The 20,788-nt window shown below is 45.5% G+C and overlaps 5 protein-coding genes across 9 annotated transcripts; 1 reads left to right on the forward strand and 4 right to left on the reverse strand.

Moving 5' to 3' along the window:
* Positions 1-470: 470 nt before the first annotated feature.
* On the reverse strand, positions 471-2,738 carry LOC101777983. Its single transcript, XM_004982251.2, has 3 exons — positions 2,552-2,738; positions 2,113-2,451; positions 471-1,011 (listed from the first exon to the last, which is right to left on the reverse strand). Exons 1-3 carry the CDS (start codon positions 2,636-2,638, stop codon positions 562-564), a joined length of 876 nt encoding a protein of 291 aa, XP_004982308.1. The 5' UTR covers positions 2,639-2,738; the 3' UTR covers positions 471-561.
* A 2,047-nt stretch (positions 2,739-4,785) lies between these two features.
* LOC111258427 (proline-rich receptor-like protein kinase PERK9) lies at positions 4,786-7,909 on the reverse strand. The gene is made up of 4 exons (XM_022829658.1): positions 7,872-7,909; positions 6,480-6,757; positions 6,260-6,374; positions 4,786-4,884 (listed from the first exon to the last, which is right to left on the reverse strand). Exons 1-4 carry the CDS (start codon positions 7,907-7,909, stop codon positions 4,818-4,820), a joined length of 498 nt encoding a protein of 165 aa, XP_022685393.1. The 3' UTR covers positions 4,786-4,817.
* A 189-nt stretch (positions 7,910-8,098) lies between these two features.
* LOC101778378 (nuclear transcription factor Y subunit A-10) lies at positions 8,099-12,970 on the forward strand. Of its 3 annotated transcripts, none has more exons than XM_004982252.3 (6): positions 8,099-8,269; positions 8,727-9,099; positions 10,834-10,952; positions 11,099-11,167; positions 11,763-11,906; positions 12,066-12,970. In XM_004982252.3, exons 2-6 carry the CDS (start codon positions 8,847-8,849, stop codon positions 12,507-12,509), a joined length of 1,029 nt encoding a protein of 342 aa, XP_004982309.1. In that variant the 5' UTR covers positions 8,099-8,269; positions 8,727-8,846; the 3' UTR covers positions 12,510-12,970. The 3 variants fall into 3 exon arrangements, with proteins under 3 accessions (XP_004982309.1, XP_004982311.1, XP_004982310.1); XM_004982254.3 differs by having other exon boundaries at positions 8,099-8,261; positions 12,066-12,509; XM_004982253.3 differs by lacking the exon at positions 8,099-8,269 and adding an exon at positions 8,276-8,432 and having other exon boundaries at positions 12,066-12,509.
* A 1,268-nt stretch (positions 12,971-14,238) lies between these two features.
* LOC101779328 (mitochondrial intermembrane space import and assembly protein 40-like) lies at positions 14,239-15,317 on the reverse strand. The gene has a single exon (XM_004982255.3). The coding sequence runs from the start codon at positions 15,222-15,224 to the stop codon at positions 14,529-14,531; it is 696 nt and encodes a 231-aa protein (XP_004982312.2). The 5' UTR covers positions 15,225-15,317; the 3' UTR covers positions 14,239-14,528.
* Positions 15,318-15,729: 412 nt separating this feature from the next.
* Positions 15,730-18,746, reverse strand: LOC101779718 (E3 ubiquitin-protein ligase SINA-like 2). 3 transcript variants are annotated; one of them, XM_004982256.4, is made up of 3 exons: positions 18,582-18,746; positions 17,035-17,139; positions 15,730-16,736 (listed from the first exon to the last, which is right to left on the reverse strand). In XM_004982256.4, exons 2-3 carry the CDS (start codon positions 17,134-17,136, stop codon positions 15,999-16,001), a joined length of 840 nt encoding a protein of 279 aa, XP_004982313.1. In that variant the 5' UTR covers positions 17,137-17,139; positions 18,582-18,746; the 3' UTR covers positions 15,730-15,998. The 3 variants fall into 3 exon arrangements, with proteins under 3 accessions (XP_004982313.1, XP_022685590.1, XP_012704282.1); XM_022829855.1 differs by having other exon boundaries at positions 17,035-17,154; XM_012848828.3 differs by having other exon boundaries at positions 17,035-17,158.
* Between the last annotated feature and the right edge of the window lie 2,042 nt (positions 18,747-20,788).

Here is a 20,788-nt window from a genome sequence, read left to right on the forward strand (position 1 = left end):
GAAACACAAACTGCAGTCTATGTGCTTGGGTAGTAGCCTTTCATTTCACATTGTAACCATTTTCGCGCTTTCACCTTGAAGGCAAGATGGGGGACTTTGGTATAAGATGCACTCCTATTTCTCTTAGGCCCCGTTTGTTAGGATGGAATTGAATCTCATTCTAAGAATCTCATTCTAGCAATTAGATTCAATAGGAATTAAATTCCATAGAATTAGATTCATTTCAATTTTCTTGTTTGGATGTACAAAGAAACTAATTCCTAGAATTAGATTCCAAATATTGTTTGGTTGATTAGAGAGGAAACTACTTCTTTGGAAAATATAGGAAAATACTTAGCACTGTTTTCGAAACTAATACACGAGTTAGAAACTACTTCTCGAGCTAGGAATTAGAAACTAATACTTAGCACTGTTTTCGAAGAAAACCACATCATACACGAGTTACATACCTCCAGCTAGGAAAATATAGATAAAATACAAGATAATACTTTCAGATGAGCTACATATTATTACAAGTTCAATAGATATTATCCATCACTTGATATAGATGAACTAGTTTCTTCACTTGTTGAGCTGTTTTAGAAGCCACCTCTTCCTCATCCTCTCTGGAAGCGCCAACAGAGACTCGTACTTGCGTGCGTCACCGGTCAGGATATCAAATAGGTCCAACAAAGTGTCTTCATCCAATCCTTGTACTTCATTCAGTGTGTCTAGAATTTCTTTTGATGTTGGTCCTTTAGGGGCTTCCTCCTTTAGTGCTTCAGCAAACTTGTCTAGTTTTTCAGCCATCATAGAGGTAAAAGAGTCGCTTGACCGTTGCCTCTTTAAACTTCCTGAAGTTGCCGATGATGTGGGCTCTTTGTTACTAAGATCTTCCTTACTCATGTCTTTTGAGCTCTCAGCTGCAGTCCTTGCCGCTTCACCGGTAGCATGGTCTTTGCCAAACACCAAGCTGATTGAGTCCCAGTACAAGACAGTCTTGTGCCTATAACCAGAAGCTTCTTTGTTTTTCTACAAAAAATAAATGTTGTACTGGTTAGAAAACAAGTATATCACAAAAATTGAAGGACCAGCAGTAATGATACTATCAGGTAACAGAAACAACTTGTATTAGGAGGCCGGCATTACTAGTGAAGCAAATAAAGAATTATGCTGAATGCAAATAGCAATACTAACAAAATTATAGCATTACTGATGAGTTGTTCCTGGCAGAAACAACATGCTCAAGATCACAACTTCTAACCAAGCACCATATGCCTGAACATTTCTAGCCATATGCCTGAACAAATACCGGTAACAACATGTAGGTGCATTGCAAAGCTACCTGTAATGGGGTATCCATTCATAAATAAAGCAAACACCACACAGCTACCTCTTAACAGTTGAAAATAAAAACTGAGAGGATGCCAGATGCTTGTTGAGGGATAATATCACTTCCAAGATGAGCGTCAAAAGTAAAAACAGTTTTGGCCAACTTATGACTATGGCTGAAATGTCCATATATTCTTGCGTCGATGGCCAGAGAATAAGCAAGCAATGACCACTGCATTAATTAGGTAAAGAATTCTAGTAGTTTTATTGTTCTTTTCACTTTCACGTTGATTTTTCAGAAGCTGATCAAAATCAAGATAGACTTGTATCTCAGGGCCCAGCTGAATTATGATTGTTGGAAAGATAAGATATAATCTGTTATTTGGACCTCTAGTTCTTACATAACAATTGTTGGAGTTGAACAGTTTACACACTATCAACAGAAGAAAACTTCCAGTCTAGCAGAGTGTGGACGCTGATGGTTTTGATCAAAGGAAATGTTCAGTTATCCACAGTTCCACACCAATGTGACATGCCACGAGTGTCAGGTCAATATCCTGATAGGATATAAAACCCGTAAGCTATCTAGCTGTCTCCAGAACCTTAACATAAAACAGAGGCAGATAAACCAAAAAGACGTGACATGACCATTCTTTTTCAACTGTTAACATTCATAAGAACAGTACTACGTATAACAATGTTATATAACAATAAACAGTAAACTCCATGACATTAAATAGTGGTACGAGAGAACACAACTTACAACTACATATAACAATAATAAATACGATTGAAACTTACCGCCACATATTCTTCCCATACAGCATCACTATCAACAGATATTTTGTTTTTGTTCCAATCCCAACCAAATCCACTTGATTCCAGCATACCATTGATGATAGTGTAGTGTTTGTCAAAGGTCTTGTTCCTCGCCATGATATTGTCTTTTGAGATATCCACATTACACTTTTCTCGGACATTCTTGATAGCAGCTGTATAGACATGAGACTTCCACCCATTCTGGCATCTGTCACCCTTGTTATAGTACTCCACAAATGTGTCAAGAAGAGCCTTGTCCATGTCATCATTCCAAGAAATGTAACCCCTGCCCGAGCCTGACTTCTTGCCCTTCTCCATATCCTACAGGAAAAATGTTCACAAAAGGTTATTAGTAAAATATCAGGAAGCAAAACCAAATATCATAAGTTTAAGCATGCATTGATGATAGAATTTATCATACATTGACCACGTCTTGCTTGGTAATCAGCAAACATTTGGTTAGCTTTGGTATCCCTAAAATTGCTCCATTCATTTGTTGATTGAACATTGGTAATCATACCCACTTCACTTTGAACTTCATGAGGTTCAAAAGATATTACTTGATCAACTTGGTGTATAAGTAAATCATCCATATCTCTCTGTCTATCAATTACAAAATTGTGCAATATGCAGCAAGCATTAATGATCCTAATCTGCAAGAATTTAGTAGAAATGAGTTACATGCTAGCTAAGGTCATTCAGAGGTGAATTTCAAGCTAGGTTACTACGGAATACCTGATTTTGTAAGTCAAAATATGAGTTGCTTCTTAGTATAGCCCACCTCATCTTTAATAGCCCAAATGTTCTCTCTATCACATTTCTAGCAGTTGAATGGCGCAAATTGAATAGTTCTTTGGCAGTGGATGGGTTATGCCCTTGAGCAGCCCACTCATTCAAGTGGTAGCGAGTGGATCGATATGGAGCAAGAAAGCCCGGTCCATTGGTGTATCCCGCATCTACTAGATAGTATTTCCCACTTGGAATAACAAATGCATCGTCCCGAGACATTGCATCACGTAGCACACGTGAATCTGAAGCTGATCCTTCCCATCCCGCTAAGACATAAACAAATTTCATGTGACGATCACAAACCCCCAAAACATTGGTGGTAATCTGTTGCTTCCTATTCCTATACCTCCCTTGGTCAGCCAAAGGCACAAAAACGTCAATGTGTGTACCATCTAATGCTCCAAGGCAATCTTCAAACCACTTCCACTTGGAATCCTCAGGTTCTACAACTGATGGATCAGGAAGCTTGATAAATTCATGGCATAATGATAGAATACCTCTAAGCACCTCATTGAAGTGACGGCAGATTGGCTCAAGTGACCATCCATATGAGCTACGAATCATCCTCATCTTAGTGCCATGACCCACTACAAGCAAAAAGATTGCTACCTTTTCTTCTACCGACACATTCTTGTTATCACACATACCACATCTCTCACGTAAGATGGCACATAGGTCATAAAATGATCTCTTAGTTAGGCGCAAACTATCATAGCAATAGACATTTGATCCTTGGTACAGATTTCTTAGCATTTGTTTGCGTGTAGCTACATCTCTCTCAACCACTTCATTTGGATCAACAATATGTCTAGGTCTCTTACGCTGATACCAGTGCACAATCATGCTCATGACAGCAGAAACAAATAAAGCAGCCACCCTTTTTCTCTTTTTCCTACTCATCTCTCTCATTTGCTCCATGCTTGTATTAACCAAGTCTATGTTGTTGTCAGGCATCTAAAGCACATATGCAAAAAGGAATATTTTAATTTATCATCAAAATGCTACACTATTTTGGATAATCAGAAGACAAAAAATAATCAGAATGCCTACCAAACTGAGATAGATGAGGATCGAGATTTTAACGCCTACCAGTCCAAAAAACAGAATGCACTCAACAAGGTACATACATAATTTTCTATAGACGATGGACACTAGAGGTTGCTTGTTTCTGTCCTGATAGATGCTTAGCCACTATAGTAGCTCGATCGCTATCTAGCTAGACAGCTAGCTGTCTACAAACCGTCCTGCGAGTGGATATTAAGGAGTTGATACGAAATGTCTTATTGGTACCTTTGCTCGGGAAGGCGATGCGTGTAACCGTTCAGTGTAACAGAATCCAACATAACATTCAGTGGTCATTTAACCGTCCTAGTTCAGTGTAACAGAATCCAACATAACATTCAGTGGTCATTTAACCGTCCTAGAATGGTAACTGGATTCTAGCATGCATTGATTTAACCGTCCTTCATGATTACAACCCAACATGCCCAACATAACACATCATACGTCTAACAGAATCACCATACTGGTAACCGAACATCAGACTTGCATAGTAATAAATATTTGCGTGAAATTATCGACCATGTAACACATCATCGTCTAACAGAATCACCATACGGATGCTGCAAACAAAGCTAGCTGGTCATGAAAGCGATCGGTGACAAGTAAAATTCAATCAACACACAAGTTGAACAACCCTCATTCAATTCGATCAACAATCACCCCAAGTAAAATTTCAGAGGGACATATAAAAAATTGCACTTGCTGATTTTTAACTCATTACAGTTGAAAATATCAAACATCAGATTTTTCAACCATATCAAACATCAGAATCAAAATGTACCAGACTATCATATCTGACAATGTATCCACTCGCTAATCTTTGAACTTACAATGTATCAGTGCCTCAGCATATCAGTTCCTTGCACCCTTCTTGAAGCCGCCCAGCAACGCCTTAACCAATAGCTAACAAAAGAGAAAAGAATCTGAGACAGTGAAATAATTGGCCTTAAGTAACATTAAATAATCTGGTACGAAGTGATCCATAATAGAAGAAAACGTCTATATGCTACACTCTGAGAAAGAAACTTGTCTTCCCAGGCAGTTACCGGGAGTTGACTGAAACCTGCTGTATCCAAAGAGCGACAGAAAGCAAGTAGTGCTGATAGGAAGGATCCAAACAGCTAAAACATACACTGCTGTCACTAATAATATTTAATTACACTAATCATGCATCAATCATAAGCTTTTCTGAAGCACTACTAGTGTTTTTCCTTAGTCAGTTGTCCTATGTCCTTGTCAGAGATCGAACATCCTGCAGCTTCAAACTATTTACAGATTAGTTTCCTTTTCAAATGCTACGCTTTCTTATGAGCAGGTAAGAGTTGATGCCTTTTCCTCCAAGATATTGACGGCTAGCGTTAACAAACTCATTTTAAATCTCTACCAATAACAGCATGGCTTTACCTGACACTGACATGTATCAATTACAAGGTTAGACACCGCATTAAGCTTCCCATGTCACTGAAGAAAACTAACATGGAGGCACAGAGTGATTGGAACTGGGAAAGAAAAATGCACATAAGACAAACTCATCCAGGTCACTCCGTACCATGCTTTAATATTTCAAATAGCTCAGCTCTTAGTATTCCTACAATATTCAGTATTTCAAATAGCCCAGCATGAATCCCAGTGTATATAACAGGAAGAAAAGGGAATTTGATATTTGCTAGTTGTCCATCTGGAACCAATGTAAACAAATATATAACAGGAAGATGGGTAAAAAAGCCAATATCAACCAGAGAGTTGCATCGCTCTAGTAATTTGCACTGCACTACCTATTGATTTTGACACTAGTTTCAGTAATTGAACCTAGGCAAACAGCACATCCAAGGCAAACAGCACATCCAAGGCAAATTATAAAATTGATAATTTTGCATTTCTCATCCAAACTTGTTTATATTATCTAAAAGTTTGAGTTAATTAATAATAGGAAGACCTTCCTGCATGCTCTAAGAAAAAGCTTGACTAATTATACTACTGTGATGGCCTCTTTTGCACTAATTCTGCCAGAAGCCCAGAAAGCATGGTTATACAGATCTACTGCAGCACATACATTAGTGAACATAAATCACCATGCTGAATGAGACTTGTTATCATCAAAACAGGAATTATAAAACAGTAGAAACACATGTACAGAGCTATGGTTTACACAAATCTAGTACATATCTCCATTCTACTGAAAGTAGAAACTAGCAAGCTTAAAACTTTTGATAAACAACTAATTAGCAGTTTCATGCTTAAAACTAGCAAGCTTAAAACTTAGATCTGCAGGACTCACCAAGGCAGGAGTATTGGTGGTGCACGTCGATCTTCCAGTGAGTAAAATGGATAGCTGCCGAGCTCCTCCTCCTCCCGTCCTTGTGCTTCCCTTCCCTCAGATCTGTCTACAGCCTCTAAAAAAAGAACAAATCGAGTCAAGGGTTAGGGTTAGGAGAGAAATTGCTGTGTATGTCGACGAGGAAGAGAGGGAGGGAGAGGGGGAAGGAGCACCGGCTCACCGCGTGGCGTGTGGTCGCCGGCGAGAAGCTGCTCGCGCGGAGGAGCGGCACGGGCGGCGCACTCTGTGCACGGGCGGCGCACTCTGTGCCGGCTCTGGAGGGGGTCGACGGAGGAGGGGGCAGCGGAGGAGGGGGCCGGCGGAGGAAGTGGAGGAGGGGGCGGCGGAGAAGTGGAGGAGGGGGCGGCGGAGGAAGTGGGCGGCGGCGCAAGGGGAAGGAGTCGGGGCGGCGTGCGCGGGGGGAAAGAGGTCGGGGAAGGAGACCGAGGAAACGATTTCCTCTTTTTTGGGTCGGAATGTGCGGGGGGAAAGATTTAGATAGATTGGAATCCTGAGGAATCCCTCTTTCCAATTCCGGGAGCAGCCAAACAAGATGGCTTTGGAAATTAATTCCAATTCCAGCCAATTCCAATGAAACAAACAGGCCCTTAGAAATAAGATGCCAGTGCAAGTGTTTATAGGAGATAAAAAGAGGCAAAATGGGGACTTTGGTATAACTTTGCATGTGTTATACATTGAGACAAGATATAACGACTACAATTACAAGCGCGGAATAAAACCAGCCAAACATATGAAGTTCAATTAACACGGTCTCTCCACCTCCATCAAGAGCTTGACGAGGGTTACGAGGGTGATAACCTTTGCCGCGCATCAATACTCTATGACACGCGGAGACTAAAAGAATATTTGCTCAAACGTTTACTCATTTTTATTTGCTGTTCACTCTCTATCTTAAATGAACACCAGTAACTAGAAACTTGCACTCCGTATTTTTTTAAAGTAGCTAGGAGCACTGGCCTACGCAGACCGCGCGCTCAAACGTAGATGAGCTGCTGAGAAGTCTCGGATGCGCCCCGAGCTTTTGCCCGGTCCCTGTGCGACACCCGCACCGCTCGTCCCGATCAGGGATCGAACGCGGGTGGGTTGCCTGGCCACTGCCAGCGTTACCACCGAGCTGCTCGCTCGTTCGCATTGCACTCGATATGTATCCCTTCTCAAGTGCACCATAAAGGAGTGTCATGGTAAAAAAAAAAAACAATAACAATGCATACAAGGTATAGTAGCGCAGATGAAAGAAAGCTCTATTTGGTACTTGGAACTTGGGTAGATGCAGAACCAACCAACCGCGCCCCAAAAATACAGTGGTAGTACGCCGCAACAGCAAAGGGACGGTGGCCGTGCAGCGTCTAGTCCTTCTCCCCCCTTGCCCTTTTTGCGAGGGGGAGCGTTGGGAAGCAACAGTTGGCAAAGCCTATAGGCGGTAGCCGGCCGCTCGACCGATTTGGCAAGGGAACTGCGTCCGGGCTCGCCGTGTTCCTGGGAATCTTACCCAGGTTAGGTTGGTGGCCGCGCGGTACAGCGGCTACAGTGCGCAGGGAACCAAATGTACTACCACTTGCTGCCGCCCTTAAACAAGCAAGGAATCGCCATGGCGACTTCAGAAAACAGAAAGAGAGGCTGCAGTGCCTTGCACCCAAGCGCAGCTAGTGACAACGTCCATCTTTCTTTTTTCCTCAAATTGGGAGGAGAGAGAAGGGAGACTTTTCCAAGCTTGAACCTTCAGCTCTGTGCCCACACTACCATTTTGCATTTATATACGCCTTCTCTCTCTCTCTCTCTCAATCTTTATCCTCGCGGTGTGCTACTGTTGTCCTCTAGCGTCCATTATTAGGCGGCCTCCTGGCGCTGAGATGTGAGTGGGCTTCCTTGCTCCCTCCCTCGCTAAGCCTCTTCACCTGCCTCGGTCTGCCCTGAATCCTTGGACGCATACAAACCTCATCAGGTATTCAGGTACCGCCGCTGCCTTCCCGGGCGTGCTCCTCCCCTTGCAAATCTTTTCAGCATCTAGGCGCCACTCGATCTCGCTCTCTCCTTCCCATGCTGATCTTGGTGTGTGCTTCTCCGCCCTCCCCAGTCCCCAGAGCCAGTCCTCGTTGAAAACTAATTTCCCTCGGTACTTGCTGCTCCTATCGAATCATTTTTTTTTGCATTTTTTCTTGGTTTCATGGTGCATGTTTCTGTTGCTTACACCTGCCTTTCAGAGTTTATTACTATTTTTCATCCGATTGATGTTCTTGTTTTCTTGTGCGCGAGTTTCCCTTTGAGATTCCGTTCTTGCGGATTCTCCAACTTTGTTTTATTTCCACCCTACATTTTCTTGCTTGTTCCCACCTCACCTAGCAATCATTTTAATAATAGCATTTCCACATCAAGCTCTCTAATCTGCTGTTTAATTATTCGCCCACAGGCTGTTTGTTGGATCCTTTAGTATCCCACCAGGCCAAGAATCCTTCAACAGCTTTGGAGCCGGGGTTGCTGCCTCAGACTTGGGTGAGGCTTCAGGTTCCATTGGCGAGGCAAGGCGGCGATGATGAGCTTCAAGGGCCACGAGGGGTTTGGGCAGGTGGCCGCCGGGGGCCAGGCCTCCCACGGTGCGGCCCTGCCGTGGTGGGCGGGGCCCCAGCTGCTGTACGGCGAGCCGGCGCCTCTGTCGCCGGAGGAGACGCGCCGGGAAGGCCAGTTCCAGGTTGTGCCGGGGGCTCAGGGCACGCCGGATCCGGCACCGCCGGCGGCCGCCAAGAGAGGGAGCCCTGAGGTCCTGAAATTCTCTGTGTTCCAAGGTGAGTTCTCTTTTTTTTTGTTGGTCAAGTTTATGGATTATTAGTTGAGGGATTCTTGCTTAAGGGAAAAAAAGGATGAAATGAAATGCAGGAATTTGGCATGTTCCTGCACCTGTTGGATCTGTGCATGTAAGCAAATATCTAAAGGTTACATCACATATTGTCTAATTGCAAGATGATTGGCCTTACTCCAAAAAAGTTGCAATATGGTAGGCCTGGACTAGCTTCAAGAATCCATTTTCTCAGAAACCGCTTTAGAAATTGGTGCCTTTTTCTTTTCCTCTAATACGTTGGAGGATTACCTGTTACTCCTACTTCGCTAAGAAGGGCAGAAGGGAAACTACTTCTTTTATTGTGATCCTTTCAAAGTCGTTATATATGTATGTGTATATGTGTGTGTGTGTGTGTGTGTGTGTGTGTGTGTGTGTGGAAGGAAGGATTTTTTGCAAAATCTTAGGTTATCGCAATGCAACATGAACTATATGTATTTGCATAAAAAAAGACAATGCTATATATGTCACGTGTCATGCCAGAGGATGCAATTAGTTAGATTGTCCATTGTTTTGGCCCCATGCGTCCATAGTACCATTCTATGAGTGGCTCCTCTACTTTGATGCCGCTGCCGGCTGTTCTATTATTGTTGCCTCCATTATGCTCCCTGGTGCGTCTCTATCACTACTGCGACACTTTTTTCCTGGCTGATTTTTATTGATAAAAACAGAAGTTTATTTGACTAACAGCCTCAATATTGCAACACTTGTCGACCAATTTGATTAAATTCATGGCTGCAAGCTTATTTGTGAGAATTTCTTAAAAATACTAGTATTTCTTAACTGTGGATCGGTACAGAACGAAACAAAACAGTACTGTAGGAGTTACCAATTAGATCACTCAAACTCTGCATCGGCGATAAGATTTTCTTTGCTGAATATGGCATTGCAAATTGCAATATATCATCATCAGCTTCTGTGGCAGATGCTGCCTCCTGTTTGTGGCATGTGCTGCAGAGAACAATCATTAAGATGGTTTATTTAATTACATGGAAAACAAAAAAATTCTAGACAAACATTTACATAAATAAAAAGAGAGAATTTGTGATGTGGCAGTATGGCATGTAGGTTTGATGGTTAGCCAACAACTATCCAGTTTTGAACCATGGAATGGCTTTTTCTGTGCGTATTAACATACAATAGACTTCCGGGGTAGCTCCTGATGGAATTCAGTAGCCTCGTCGGATTCCATGAGTAAAATACACATCTTTCCAACCATAGGAGTTCATTGTATAATATCTACCGTGCTGTCTAATTTTCTTAAGTATCACTACTAGAGATTAGGATGCATCAGTATCATAATATTTTATACTATTCTTGTCTAATAATATAGAACAGTGCCTAGATCTGTAATCTGTTGTGACTTCTTGATCTGTGTCGTTAGGAAAATATGTCCAGTTTTTAGTGGTTGGGAAAATTACACTGCATGAATGCCAACTTTTTAAGGTTGAGTGACTGGCCACCAGACTTGAAAATAGGAGTCAAACAAAATGGTATTTGTCCAACTTGTCAGAAAGAAGTACTATTTGAAGCCTTCACAATGTCATTCATGTTATCTATGATGTGAATTGATAATATTTCAATTCTTTTGTGGTTGAGTGGATTTGCAATCACTTGTGAAGAAGTTTTACTATCTAGTAAAAATTCAAGACTTGTAACAGTTTCCTGATCCTATGACATTCAGGGAATTCGGAGTCAGATGGTAAAGGAGAGAAAGTCCCGGAGCACTCTACCACTGTCTCACTGCAGTCACCATTCCCAGAATACAATGGCCGTTTCGAGATCGGTCTTGGTCAATCCATGGTAAGTTTATCCTTTTATCTTTTATATCTTGCAATTAACCAATTATAAATCCCAAAATCCATTCTTGAAATTTTTTTGTTAATTTGTTGGCTAACTTCTTTGCAAAAAGGAAATAAAATAAATCCAACTGACTGCATTTCTTTCAGGCCCCTTCCAATTATTCTTCTGCTGACCAGTGCTATGGCATGCTTACCACGTATGGGATGAGATCGATGGTATGGTTTATTTGTTTTTGGAAAACATGAGTATTTCAAAACTTTAATTTCGCTGACTATCTAATTGTGCAAAGAACTATCAAGGAAAAGGGACCGTTATATGATTAAATATTCAAATATTCTCATGAATTTCATAGTTCTAGCAATCTCACGCAGTAAGGTTTTGTTTATGAAATTAAGTAAACAACACATGTTCTGGGTAGCTTGTATCACAACTGAATTTACATGATGAGTTCCGCTGCCCAAACAAGTCAACACAAAGTTCACCTATGCTCAAACTCTTTTGTCGTGTGATCTCATTTTTAGTGGTAACTTGAATTGGCAAAAAAATATTTTAAGTAACCCATGGAACTCAGAACTTGTATATTTTACGTCGTTGACAGTAAAAATGATGAACACAGCATGTTCCAGTGAGTAAAAAGATTAGGAGGCGAGAAACTGATTGCGAAACTGAAAGATCTGCCATGGCCTTTTTTTCCCCTGATGCAACGATGGATCATGTGTTAATCATGCTCCTTGGATTTATATGCGATCAGTTGAGTTCCTTTGATAGCACATGATTCTCTAATGACCTTTTTCTTTCCCCGTAATGCAGTCTAGTGGGAGACTTCTCTTGCCATTGAATGCGCCAGCTGATGCACCGATCTACGTGAATCCGAAGCAGTACGAAGGCATCCTCCGTCGCCGCCGTGCTCGCGCCAAGGCTGAGAGGGAGAATAGGCTGGCGAAAGGCAGAAAGGTGAGGAGCTTCTTCTCTCAGTTAACCTTACCTACATCCATGGCAGTTGCGGAGTTGCCAGTTGCCACCAACCAGCTGAAAGCAACATTTCCGAATTCCGATCCACCCATATTTCACTGTCAACACTGATTAGTGATCACTCTGCCTGTCACGCTGCAGCCATATCTTCATGAGTCGCGCCACCTCCATGCCATGCGACGGGCGAGAGGCTCCGGCGGGCGCTTCCTCAACACGAAGAAAGAAGGGGCAGCGAACGCGAACGGGAGTGGCAGGACGGCAGCAGCAGCGCCGCCTGCGCGCTTTGCCACGTCACCTAGCTCCGAGCCACCACGGGCGCCGCCGGGGCTTGGCAACGTCAGCAACCAGCGCTGCCACTCCCGGAGCAGTGTCTCCAGCCTGTCCGGCTCCGAGGTGTCGAGCATCTACGACCACCACGAGGACCACGCGAGCCACCACCGCCAGTACGGCGGCGGCATGGTCCGGGCGCCGCCCTTCTTCACCCCACTGCCGGCCATCATGGACGGCGACCACGGCGGGGCTGCCGCCATCCCCTCCTTCAAGTGGGCAGCCAGCGACGGCTGCTGCGAGCTCCTCAAGGCGTGAACCGAGGAGGGGATGGCTACTCAGACGGCCGGCCTTCACCCCGTTGGCTGGCTGTCTGTAGGCAAATCATTCTTGGCTGTTTCTGCATTGGGGTGCAACCTCCTCGTCACCTACCGACCAACCTATCCCTGTCCCTGAAACCCATACAGGTTTCAGGGGTCCTGTGATGCTGGAGCTGCCCCCATATGCCTGTAACATAGTGTACCCTAAGCACTGCTGCTTGGTACTGCTTGATAGCAGTGCCAGTGTCTCAGTATGGAAGTCTCTGATGTCGGGTTGATCAGTGTCTGAATAATTGAGGTGTCAGACTTCACAGTTGCTCCAGTTCTTGGAGATGTGTCTGAGTCTGTTTGAAGCTTTGAGGGCTGAAACTTGTGCTTGGTGAAGATGCCGTGTTAAGACTGAATCTGCAGAAACTTTAAGTTTGGGACCTACATTATACTATAACGTCCGTTGCTGCAGTTGATATGTGGCTTGCAATTTAGGTAGCGTGTCTGTTTATGCTTAGGTGACTTGGTATTCGTTCTGCACATTTCAGCCATTCAAAATCTTTGTCTTAGTTGTTGTTTTCGGCAGAAATTTCCAATTGCACAGTTCACTCGAAGGATTTGAGCTCTTTTTAAAACATTGATGAATTGAAACTGTTAAAAAGTTACTGAAAAGTAAAAAAAGTGAAGCACTGGAAAGGTACTCGAGAGAGAAGAATTGGGCCGTTTGCCAAAGCGGCCCGCAAAACCCATCGCGTCACCACCGGCAGCGGCGCAGGCCGCAACAAGGCCGCGACGCCCCGCCTTCCGCGTGCCGCCTCGCTCGATTCCGTCGTCGACGCTGTCTTCCACAGCGCCGCCGCTGCCTGACCCTCCCCGGCGAAGATACTGTCGTTGATCTGTACCGTACGCGCTTGGCGCCAGCTTTACCTGTCTCGTTTCTCTCCAACAAGCGTTCGATGAATCGCCTCTGCGGCTCTGAATAGAATTTAGTTCTTTCGATTCGTAAATTTTAATACCTGGAGATAATTAGTGACTTGAACGCAGTGATTTGGTGAGTGCATATATCTGAGGCATCCATGGTAACGGTACAGTATGAAGCTTCTGAATTCTCGGACGGTCAAAGTATGAAGATTTTTCTTTATTTCAGCCAGTTGAATATGTACGTACAAAGTATGAAGGATTTATCTCTATTTCAGCAAGTTGAATATGCCCATATAAATCTAAAGAAATCAGCTTTGAATATACCGACACAAATGTATAATATTTCCTATATATGAAACACTGGTGCCTACACTACACCGGCGTCACAGAGGAGCCACAACATGGGTTTGCATCCAAATCCATACAACAGAATGTCGCCTTCTAAAATCTAAACAATGGAGTGCAAAGTATTCAACTAGAAGTTTAGAACATGGCAACAAAGCTATCGGAACGCAGATCCAACAGCATAGGGAAGCCAAAGCACCTGCTTGGCCAGTAAGGTCCAAAAAAAGCCAGAACAACCCCAATAACGTTACGACGGTCATAACTGAAACTTGCAACACAGCTAACCCATACACCTACAAGATAGCCCTCCTGCTCTGATCTGCTAGCAAAACAAGTGCACAAGGATAGCAGCTGAAATGTAGATGCACAAACGAGATCATTGGAACGTATAACAATTGGATGAGCGATTGGCAAGCACTAATAGCTGACCGAGATGCACTGGCCATTTGCTAATAATAGAAGCTCAAGAAACATTCGCAAAGATCGATGTGATCAGTAATTTAGAGCAATCAAATCAGCAGATTATTCAAGCATGGGATGTCTGTATAATTCGCCAGAGTAAGAATTCATCTGGCAACACGTATAATTTGATTTCACCCAAAAGAATCACATCTTCAATTAGAGGGAGCAGAGGTCTATCTCCCTCGCCGGTCACCAATCTCGCCGACCACAGAAGGTTAATTGATGCTCGAAAGAAGAAATCAAATGCACATCCTCAAATCCCTCACCAAAAATTCCAAGATGCCGCCGCCTTTTTGCCCAATCAGGCTGCAGGATCTCTGTTCTCTGAGACCGCTGTCTCGGCCGCCTGTTTCTCCTGGCCTTCCTCCGGTGGAGGCGCCGCTGCGTCGGCCGCCTGCTTCTTATCGCCTCCCTCCGACGCCGGCGCCGCGGAGGCGGAGTCGGCTTCTTGGGCCTGAAAGGCCTCGAGATCCGCGGCCATGGCGCGCTCGGCGCGGAGTATGGGCTCGTAGTAGTCGGCGTGCGCGTCCATGCACTTCCGCAGCGCGGCCGTGATGTCCTGGCACCGCTCCACGACGTCGACGCCGCCCGTCTCGGCCTCCGCCTCCTCCACGCACTTCTCCCACGCGGTGAACTCCTCCTTGCACCCGCCGCCCTTCATGAAGAGGCAGAACCCGCACTCCCCTTGCTCCTCCTCCCCCTCCTCTGCTTCGCCGGCCCCAGCGGAGGCTTCCAAGACCACCGTCTCCGCTGAATCGGCCGGGCCGCCTCCACCGGCGTCAGCCGACGCTCCCGCCGCCGCATCGTCCGCAGCGCCGCCGGCCGGGGCGGTGGCGGCCTGCTGGGGATCTCCTTTGGCTGGTGGAGCGGCGGCCTCCGGGGGAGGAGTGGGAGGATCGGAGGCGGCGGTGGCTGCCTCTGGGGGAGGAGGGGGAGAGGAAGAGGCGGCGGCTGCCTCTGGGGGAGGAGGGGGAGAGGAAGAGGCGGCGGCTCCCATGGCGCTAGGGTTTGGGGGCTAGCAGTTCGCGCGGCGGCTGCGCGAGGAAGAAAGCTTAAACCCTGCTTCGAGAAACCGAGTCCGTCAGACAGGGGTGGGCCTAAACGAGTACAACAAGGATACCCAGATCTGTGAAGAAATAAAGCCCAGCCCATGTCCAGCTGTAACCGTCACCACGTTTCTGATACTGTTTCCAAGTAATACTTGGCAACTTTGATCAAAGGTGACCCGTTTTTCAGGATAAATAAAGTTATAAAAAATACGCCATAAAGTTATATTTTAAGTGCTTCTAGAACACTCCAATAGCAATTGTATAAAGCCAAAACATAAAGTTCCAAGTATTTTGATAAATAAATAAATAACGTGTAGTGGACCTGCTAAATCCACGGTGACCATTTTCATCTTGGCACCGGTGCGGTGTGCACAGATTGGGCATGGCGTTTAGTGCTTCTGAGTTCTGATCTGGAACTCCGAAGACTGCCGTGCACTGCCTCGCGTAGCCATGGGAAATAAATCAGAATCGATACAAGATTTCGGCACCAAATTGCCCGGGCGGCAGCATGGTTTCCTCAGTATCACTACAGAACCGGTAACAATCGGCTACAGAGATCTGGTACTGTAACAGGTTTTTCTAGAAGAACACGAATAAAAAGTCTCGATACGAGTTCAAGTACTGATCAACTAAACCATAGTCTGCTTAGACGACTTGTCAAGACGAAGAACCCAACCTAAATAATTTGATCTAGAGCACTGCGTAGATGGTCCGATATCGAATCACTCGTCGTCAGAATCATCTTCTTCGTCATCCTCGTCCTCATTGTAGCTCTCGTCATCCTCATCCTCATCCTCATCCTCCAGCTCGTCCTCTTCATCATGCACCAACTCGTTATCTATGGTGGTTCGGAGAAAGATCTCAGTTCCTCCAGCCTTGGGCACGATGCAGAAGAAGTCCTCTGGCATCCCATCAGACAGGGAGGAGCTTCTCACAGCATCCAGCGTTGAGAGCTGGTGGTGGCCCGTGAAGCACGAGAAGGCCACCGAGCACCCGAACCTGGAGTCCATGGCCTCCGGCTGGACGCAGACGAGGGAGATGGCGTGCCCCAGGGGCTCCACGGGCTTCAAGTTCATGAGGAAAATTTTGCTGTCCGGGGCTTGGAGCACGCGTGGGCCTCGCTGGAGGGAGAGGCTGAACTGCTCAAAGTACTTGAACTTCATGAACGGCCACTTGTGGCGGGTGATGAGATGGTTCGCCAGCGCCACCGCTGGCCCAGTGAAGCCGCAGCCAGGTTCCGGGCAGAAGCACGGCCCATACCGGCATGCCTTCTCGTGCTTTTTCTTGTTGAAGTAGGTGATCTTCTTGGTGCATCCGTTCTTTGCAAAGCAACAAGGAACCTCAACAGTTTCGACAACGCGCTCCATGCCAAAGCAGCGCTCAAAGGCAGTTCTTGTACATAGGGGGCACTTCTTGAGCCTCTTGCAGCATGACTTGCAGACCAAATGCCCCACACCACACTGCAGTATTGGAATCATTAAATAAATCCTCATGAGGGAATATCATGGACAAAAGCAAAATGGATTTTGACAAAAACATAGATAGTACATCTTATGTAAAGTGTAACCTTACTTATACTGTTTTTGGTAGATTGATATAACAAACAAACTGATCTGATGGTCTCCAGAAATTGACAAATTGCTTTTGGTAGATCGACAGAAGGTTTCAATTTCCCCAGGGAAAACGATAAAAAGATTTTGCTGGTCCCATGTTCTTCAGAAATTAACTCGATGCTATTCATATGTCTACTGTGTATACCTGGTAAATCGGAGGCTCAAGGGGCTCGTAGCAGACAGGGCAGTCCAAGGGACCCATTGCCATTCTCACTCCGTCCGTCTTAGTTTCCCCTTTCGGCTCCATCACCTGCAAAACCACTAGCTTGCTTGATATTGCAAGCGCAGCAAAGGGTTCAACGTACTGACCAGGATAGTTCCATCCCTTCTTAGTGCCAATTTATACCAGGAAAAGGCAAGTGATGATTTAGTAGATAGAAGGGCTATTTTGATTAACATACTGCATCCTGATTGATGTACTCGCTTGGATGGAAGGGCCAGTAATCAGAATTCAGAAACTGAACATCCAAGCAATAGAATCTTATAACAAGTAAACAAAATAACATAAAATGGGATAGCCTAATACATGGATTTGATTAATATACATTCCTTACTAATCAAGCCTTCCTATCAGCCCAAATCTCACTAGCTTAACAGCCAAGCCTAGTCTCAACTCATCATTATGTTGTAAACAGTTTGCACTGATGTATCACGTCAGAATACCCATAGGCCACAGGGCAACAAGGTCAGTTTTTTGTATAAACAATGATAGATCACCACAAATCCCTAAACCAAGTTCTTTGGTTGAATCACACATGGCGATCACCTGTCAGCCCGGCTGCACATAATACGTGTAGTGAGTCCTGCAGCCAGGAGGTGCCCCGGACTAATAATAGCGATCTATTCAACAAGGTAGCATTTTTTCATCAAACAAATCTGATCCCTTTGTTAAGGAAAGTCAGTGAGTTTGCTTTATACCCCTCATGCACTTCTGGCTCCAGATAAATCAAAACGAAAACTTTGTCAAGGTACTGCAAGTCTCACGCACGAATTTAGGTTTTGGCATATGTTGCCAAAGGTCGTTGTTCATGAACAAAGATGGCAGGAATGATTCCTGACAATCATGAAAAAAAGATAATTGGATCAAACTATCTTTGAAACGAAATTAGATTAAACTATCAAGTAGCGCTAGAATCAGATAATGTTGGAAGTGATCCTGTTCTTTTGATGCGGAAATAATTGTGTCATGTTCATACATGAGTTAATATAGAAGTAGTTGGCACTAGAAAACAGGAAGAAGGTTCGATTTTGTTCAACAATTTATCAAAGAGAAGTCCAAACTTTCTGTGGCGAGCAGCAACCGTATGTTTTTTTTGGCTTAATTTCGCACTTAGCAGTAACAACTACTCCCATCGACCATCTCTCAAAAAAACAAAAGCCTATCCTCATTTTAATTTTCTCCCGTTCAGGACAGGAAAAAAACAAAAGCCTATCCTCCACTTTGCCCCCCATGTCCTCGGTTCCTACACAACGCGTCTTACACCAAAAAAGAAAATCCTTCACAATGCACGTGTACGTCCAGTACTTGGGTTTAAGCGATGCATATGCTAGAGATTGGGCACAGAAATAGCCAGATAAAATTTGCTCTCGTTCCGCGCAGCATAAACCCTAGTAACCAACAGTACGAACCGCGGTGTCAGTTCCGAGAGGAGGGAGCCAAATTGTCACGAATAGGGAGGGGCCTAGCCTCACCTGGTCACCTCTCAACGAATTAGGGGCCGCTGGGACTGCTCCGCCGCCGGCGACCCCCTCCGCGCTCAACTACTCCCCCGGGCGGCGACCTCACTCGCGTAATCGCGTTGATCAGAGCCCGTCGAGAACGTGGGGGACGGGAACTGACGGGGACGGCAGCAACGGTGAGTGGAAGAGGAGGCGGCCGAGGGGGCTAGAAAATGGGCCTGAGTTCCGTGGGCCTCTTGCTTCTTCAACGGCCCGCGGTGGCCCACTTCCCGCGTTCCGGAGACCGATAGGAGATGTCCTTTTCCCCACGAGAGCTGCTTGCTACAGTGACATCGACTGAAACTTACGCCTGCCGACGCACTGTTCATGCCAAAAGTATACTGCCTTGCCTGGGCGGTAATACGAAATTAGGTCAACGATTATTGCAAGCCTCAAGGTCAACGCCTACTCTCGTCCTCGTACGATTATCGCAAAAGGCAAGCCAAAACGCAACGCTCGTACTGACGCAGGCTCTATCTTATTTTTACTGTTTATCTCAGCCGCTGCTTGACGGGCTAACAACAAACATTCTTCGGGACGGCGGAGGCGTGGTTTGGTTGGTTGGTAGATGCATCCCACCTCACCTGATCCCCCGAAACGGCAGCTGACGCCCCCCGCTCCCCGCAACTCGCAAGCGAGTGACGCGAGCCGCTCTGCTCCATCCACCTCCACCCCGTAGGCCGCGAAAAAAAGGTGACGTGGACGTCGCTACACGCAACTTGTCCGCTGCTGCTGCCGTGCCGCCCGCCCCTGGTTGACCTCGTCAAACACAACTGGGATCTCGGGTTGACATGGCGCTCGTACGGCGGGATCGTCTGCGGCCGGCCTGCTTTCCCATTCGCCCACGGCCCACGCGCGGGGCAGCGGGGCCCACCCCACCCGGGGGCGCCGTCGCCAGCTGCGCACCGCTGTCCTGCGGCACGCGCGTCCCCGTTCCCCGTCCCGTGGGACGGCGGCGCCTCCAGGGAAGGGGGGGGCGACGTGTGTTTTCTCTGGGGTACGAGGGTTCAAGCGGAAAATGTAGCGGCTCGCATGCTGGAACTGGATGGATGGAGCGATCGCGGCCGTCCGACGCCGCGACAGCTGTCTCGCGCTTGGGTTCCCTAGCACGGTCCGCGGGCGCCGGGCACGCCGCCCCCTTCGCTAACGGCCTTCTTTTTTCTTTTGGCTTTGCCAACCGAATCTCCCGGCCTTTTCAAATGTTTCGCAAGCGAAAATGTTTTGCAGATGCGCCCTCCGATTCTCCTGGTTTTTATTCTGTCTGTCAGCAGGTCCTAGCACGTGCACCTACGCGACGCATAGGTGAATCTAGGTCTTGCGTGTGCGATCAAGCCAAGGTGGGTGTGTATTACATGACGAGAGATCGCAAGCCTGCAACATTCTATTATCGTTTCCGTGTACCTTTTCATTTGCCATTTTTCCAAAAACAGACCATGAGCAACAAAGTGGTTAAATCTATCGTGTGGTGGAAATCCTTCGCGAAACTTGTATGAGAAAAACTATTTTTTATGAAATATACTATCTAGTTACCAGATATACACCATTTATTTTAACACTTAAAGTTTTTTTTTGACCTCAAAAAATTTTATAGTCTGTAACTCGCCGCCACAAGCACGGAGGCTTATATTTGGATGGCACCTACAGCTCGCCACGCCAAAGGTGTTTCGTGCCGCAATTGTTTAGGCAACTATTTTTTACGCATATTAGGCTTTGCCGCAGAATATTAGGCACGTCACTCGTAGTTTGCTACCAAAACTGACACAAAAGTGCGTTCGCCACAACCGCGACGTGTTGCGGCACGCCCAATATTAAGGTGGGCAGTTATGGAAATGGTGCAAACGGATCCTGAGTGAAAGTTTACAGTGATGGGTGTCTCCCCTAGCATCCGAGTTGCATGATCATAAGTCCATACCATTACGGTAATGCACCGAATATCATTCCCCCTCTACTCTTCAATCAAGAGCCACGATTTTAATTTTATTAGAAGTCAATTTTTATTAATTTTATTTATTTATTTTTGGTACAAACTAGAGTTTTAATTAAATTTATAGAAAAATACATTAACATCTATAAATGCTAAACAAATACACTAGTCGGTAAACTCATCTACGTTCTTTAATCTTCAGTACCACCAGTCTCCCGTCGCCATCATCATCATCGAATCATTCCACGTATCTAAC

This window comes from Setaria italica, chromosome IX (genome assembly GCF_000263155.2).
Source record: "Setaria italica strain Yugu1 chromosome IX, Setaria_italica_v2.0, whole genome shotgun sequence".
In the NCBI taxonomy this organism is placed as follows: Eukaryota; Viridiplantae; Streptophyta; class Magnoliopsida; order Poales; family Poaceae; genus Setaria; species Setaria italica.

Coding starts and splice junctions, on each gene's coding strand:
- LOC101779328 (XM_004982255.3), bottom strand. CDS start 15,224: ATGGGAGCCGCCGCCTCTTCCTCTCCCCCTCCTCCCCCAGAGGCAGCC.
- LOC101778378 (XM_004982252.3), top strand. CDS start 8,847: ATGATGAGCTTCAAGGGCCACGAGGGGTTTGGGCAGGTGGCCGCCGGG. Junction 9,100..10,833: donor GAAATTCTCTGTGTTCCAAG/GTGAGTTCTCTT, acceptor TATGACATTCAG/GGAATTCGGAGTCAGATGGT. Junction 11,168..11,762: donor CGTATGGGATGAGATCGATG/GTATGGTTTATT, acceptor CCCGTAATGCAG/TCTAGTGGGAGACTTCTCTT.
- LOC101777983 (XM_004982251.2), bottom strand. CDS start 2,638: ATGTTCAATCAACAAATGAATGGAGCAATTTTAGGGATACCAAAGCTA. Junction 2,452..2,551: donor CCAAGCAAGACGTGGTCAAT/GTATGATAAATT, acceptor TTTTTCCTGTAG/GATATGGAGAAGGGCAAGAA. Junction 1,012..2,112: donor TATGGGAAGAATATGTGGCG/GTAAGTTTCAAT, acceptor TATTTTTTGTAG/AAAAACAAAGAAGCTTCTGG.
- LOC111258427 (XM_022829658.1), bottom strand. CDS start 7,909: ATGGCGATTCCTTGCTTGTTTAAGGGCGGCAGCAAGTG. Junction 6,375..6,479: donor CGGCGACCACACGCCACGCG/GTGAGCCGGTGC, acceptor TTCTTTTTTTAG/AGGCTGTAGACAGATCTGAG. Junction 4,885..6,259: donor CCACCAATACTCCTGCCTTG/GTGAGTCCTGCA, acceptor CTCTTTTGTTAG/CTATTGGTTAAGGCGTTGCT.
- LOC101779718 (XM_004982256.4), bottom strand. CDS start 17,136: ATGGAGCCGAAAGGGGAAACTAAGACGGACGGAGTGAGAATGGCAATG. Junction 16,737..17,034: donor TTGAGCCTCCGATTTACCAG/GTATACACAGTA, acceptor CCAATACTGCAG/TGTGGTGTGGGGCATTTGGT.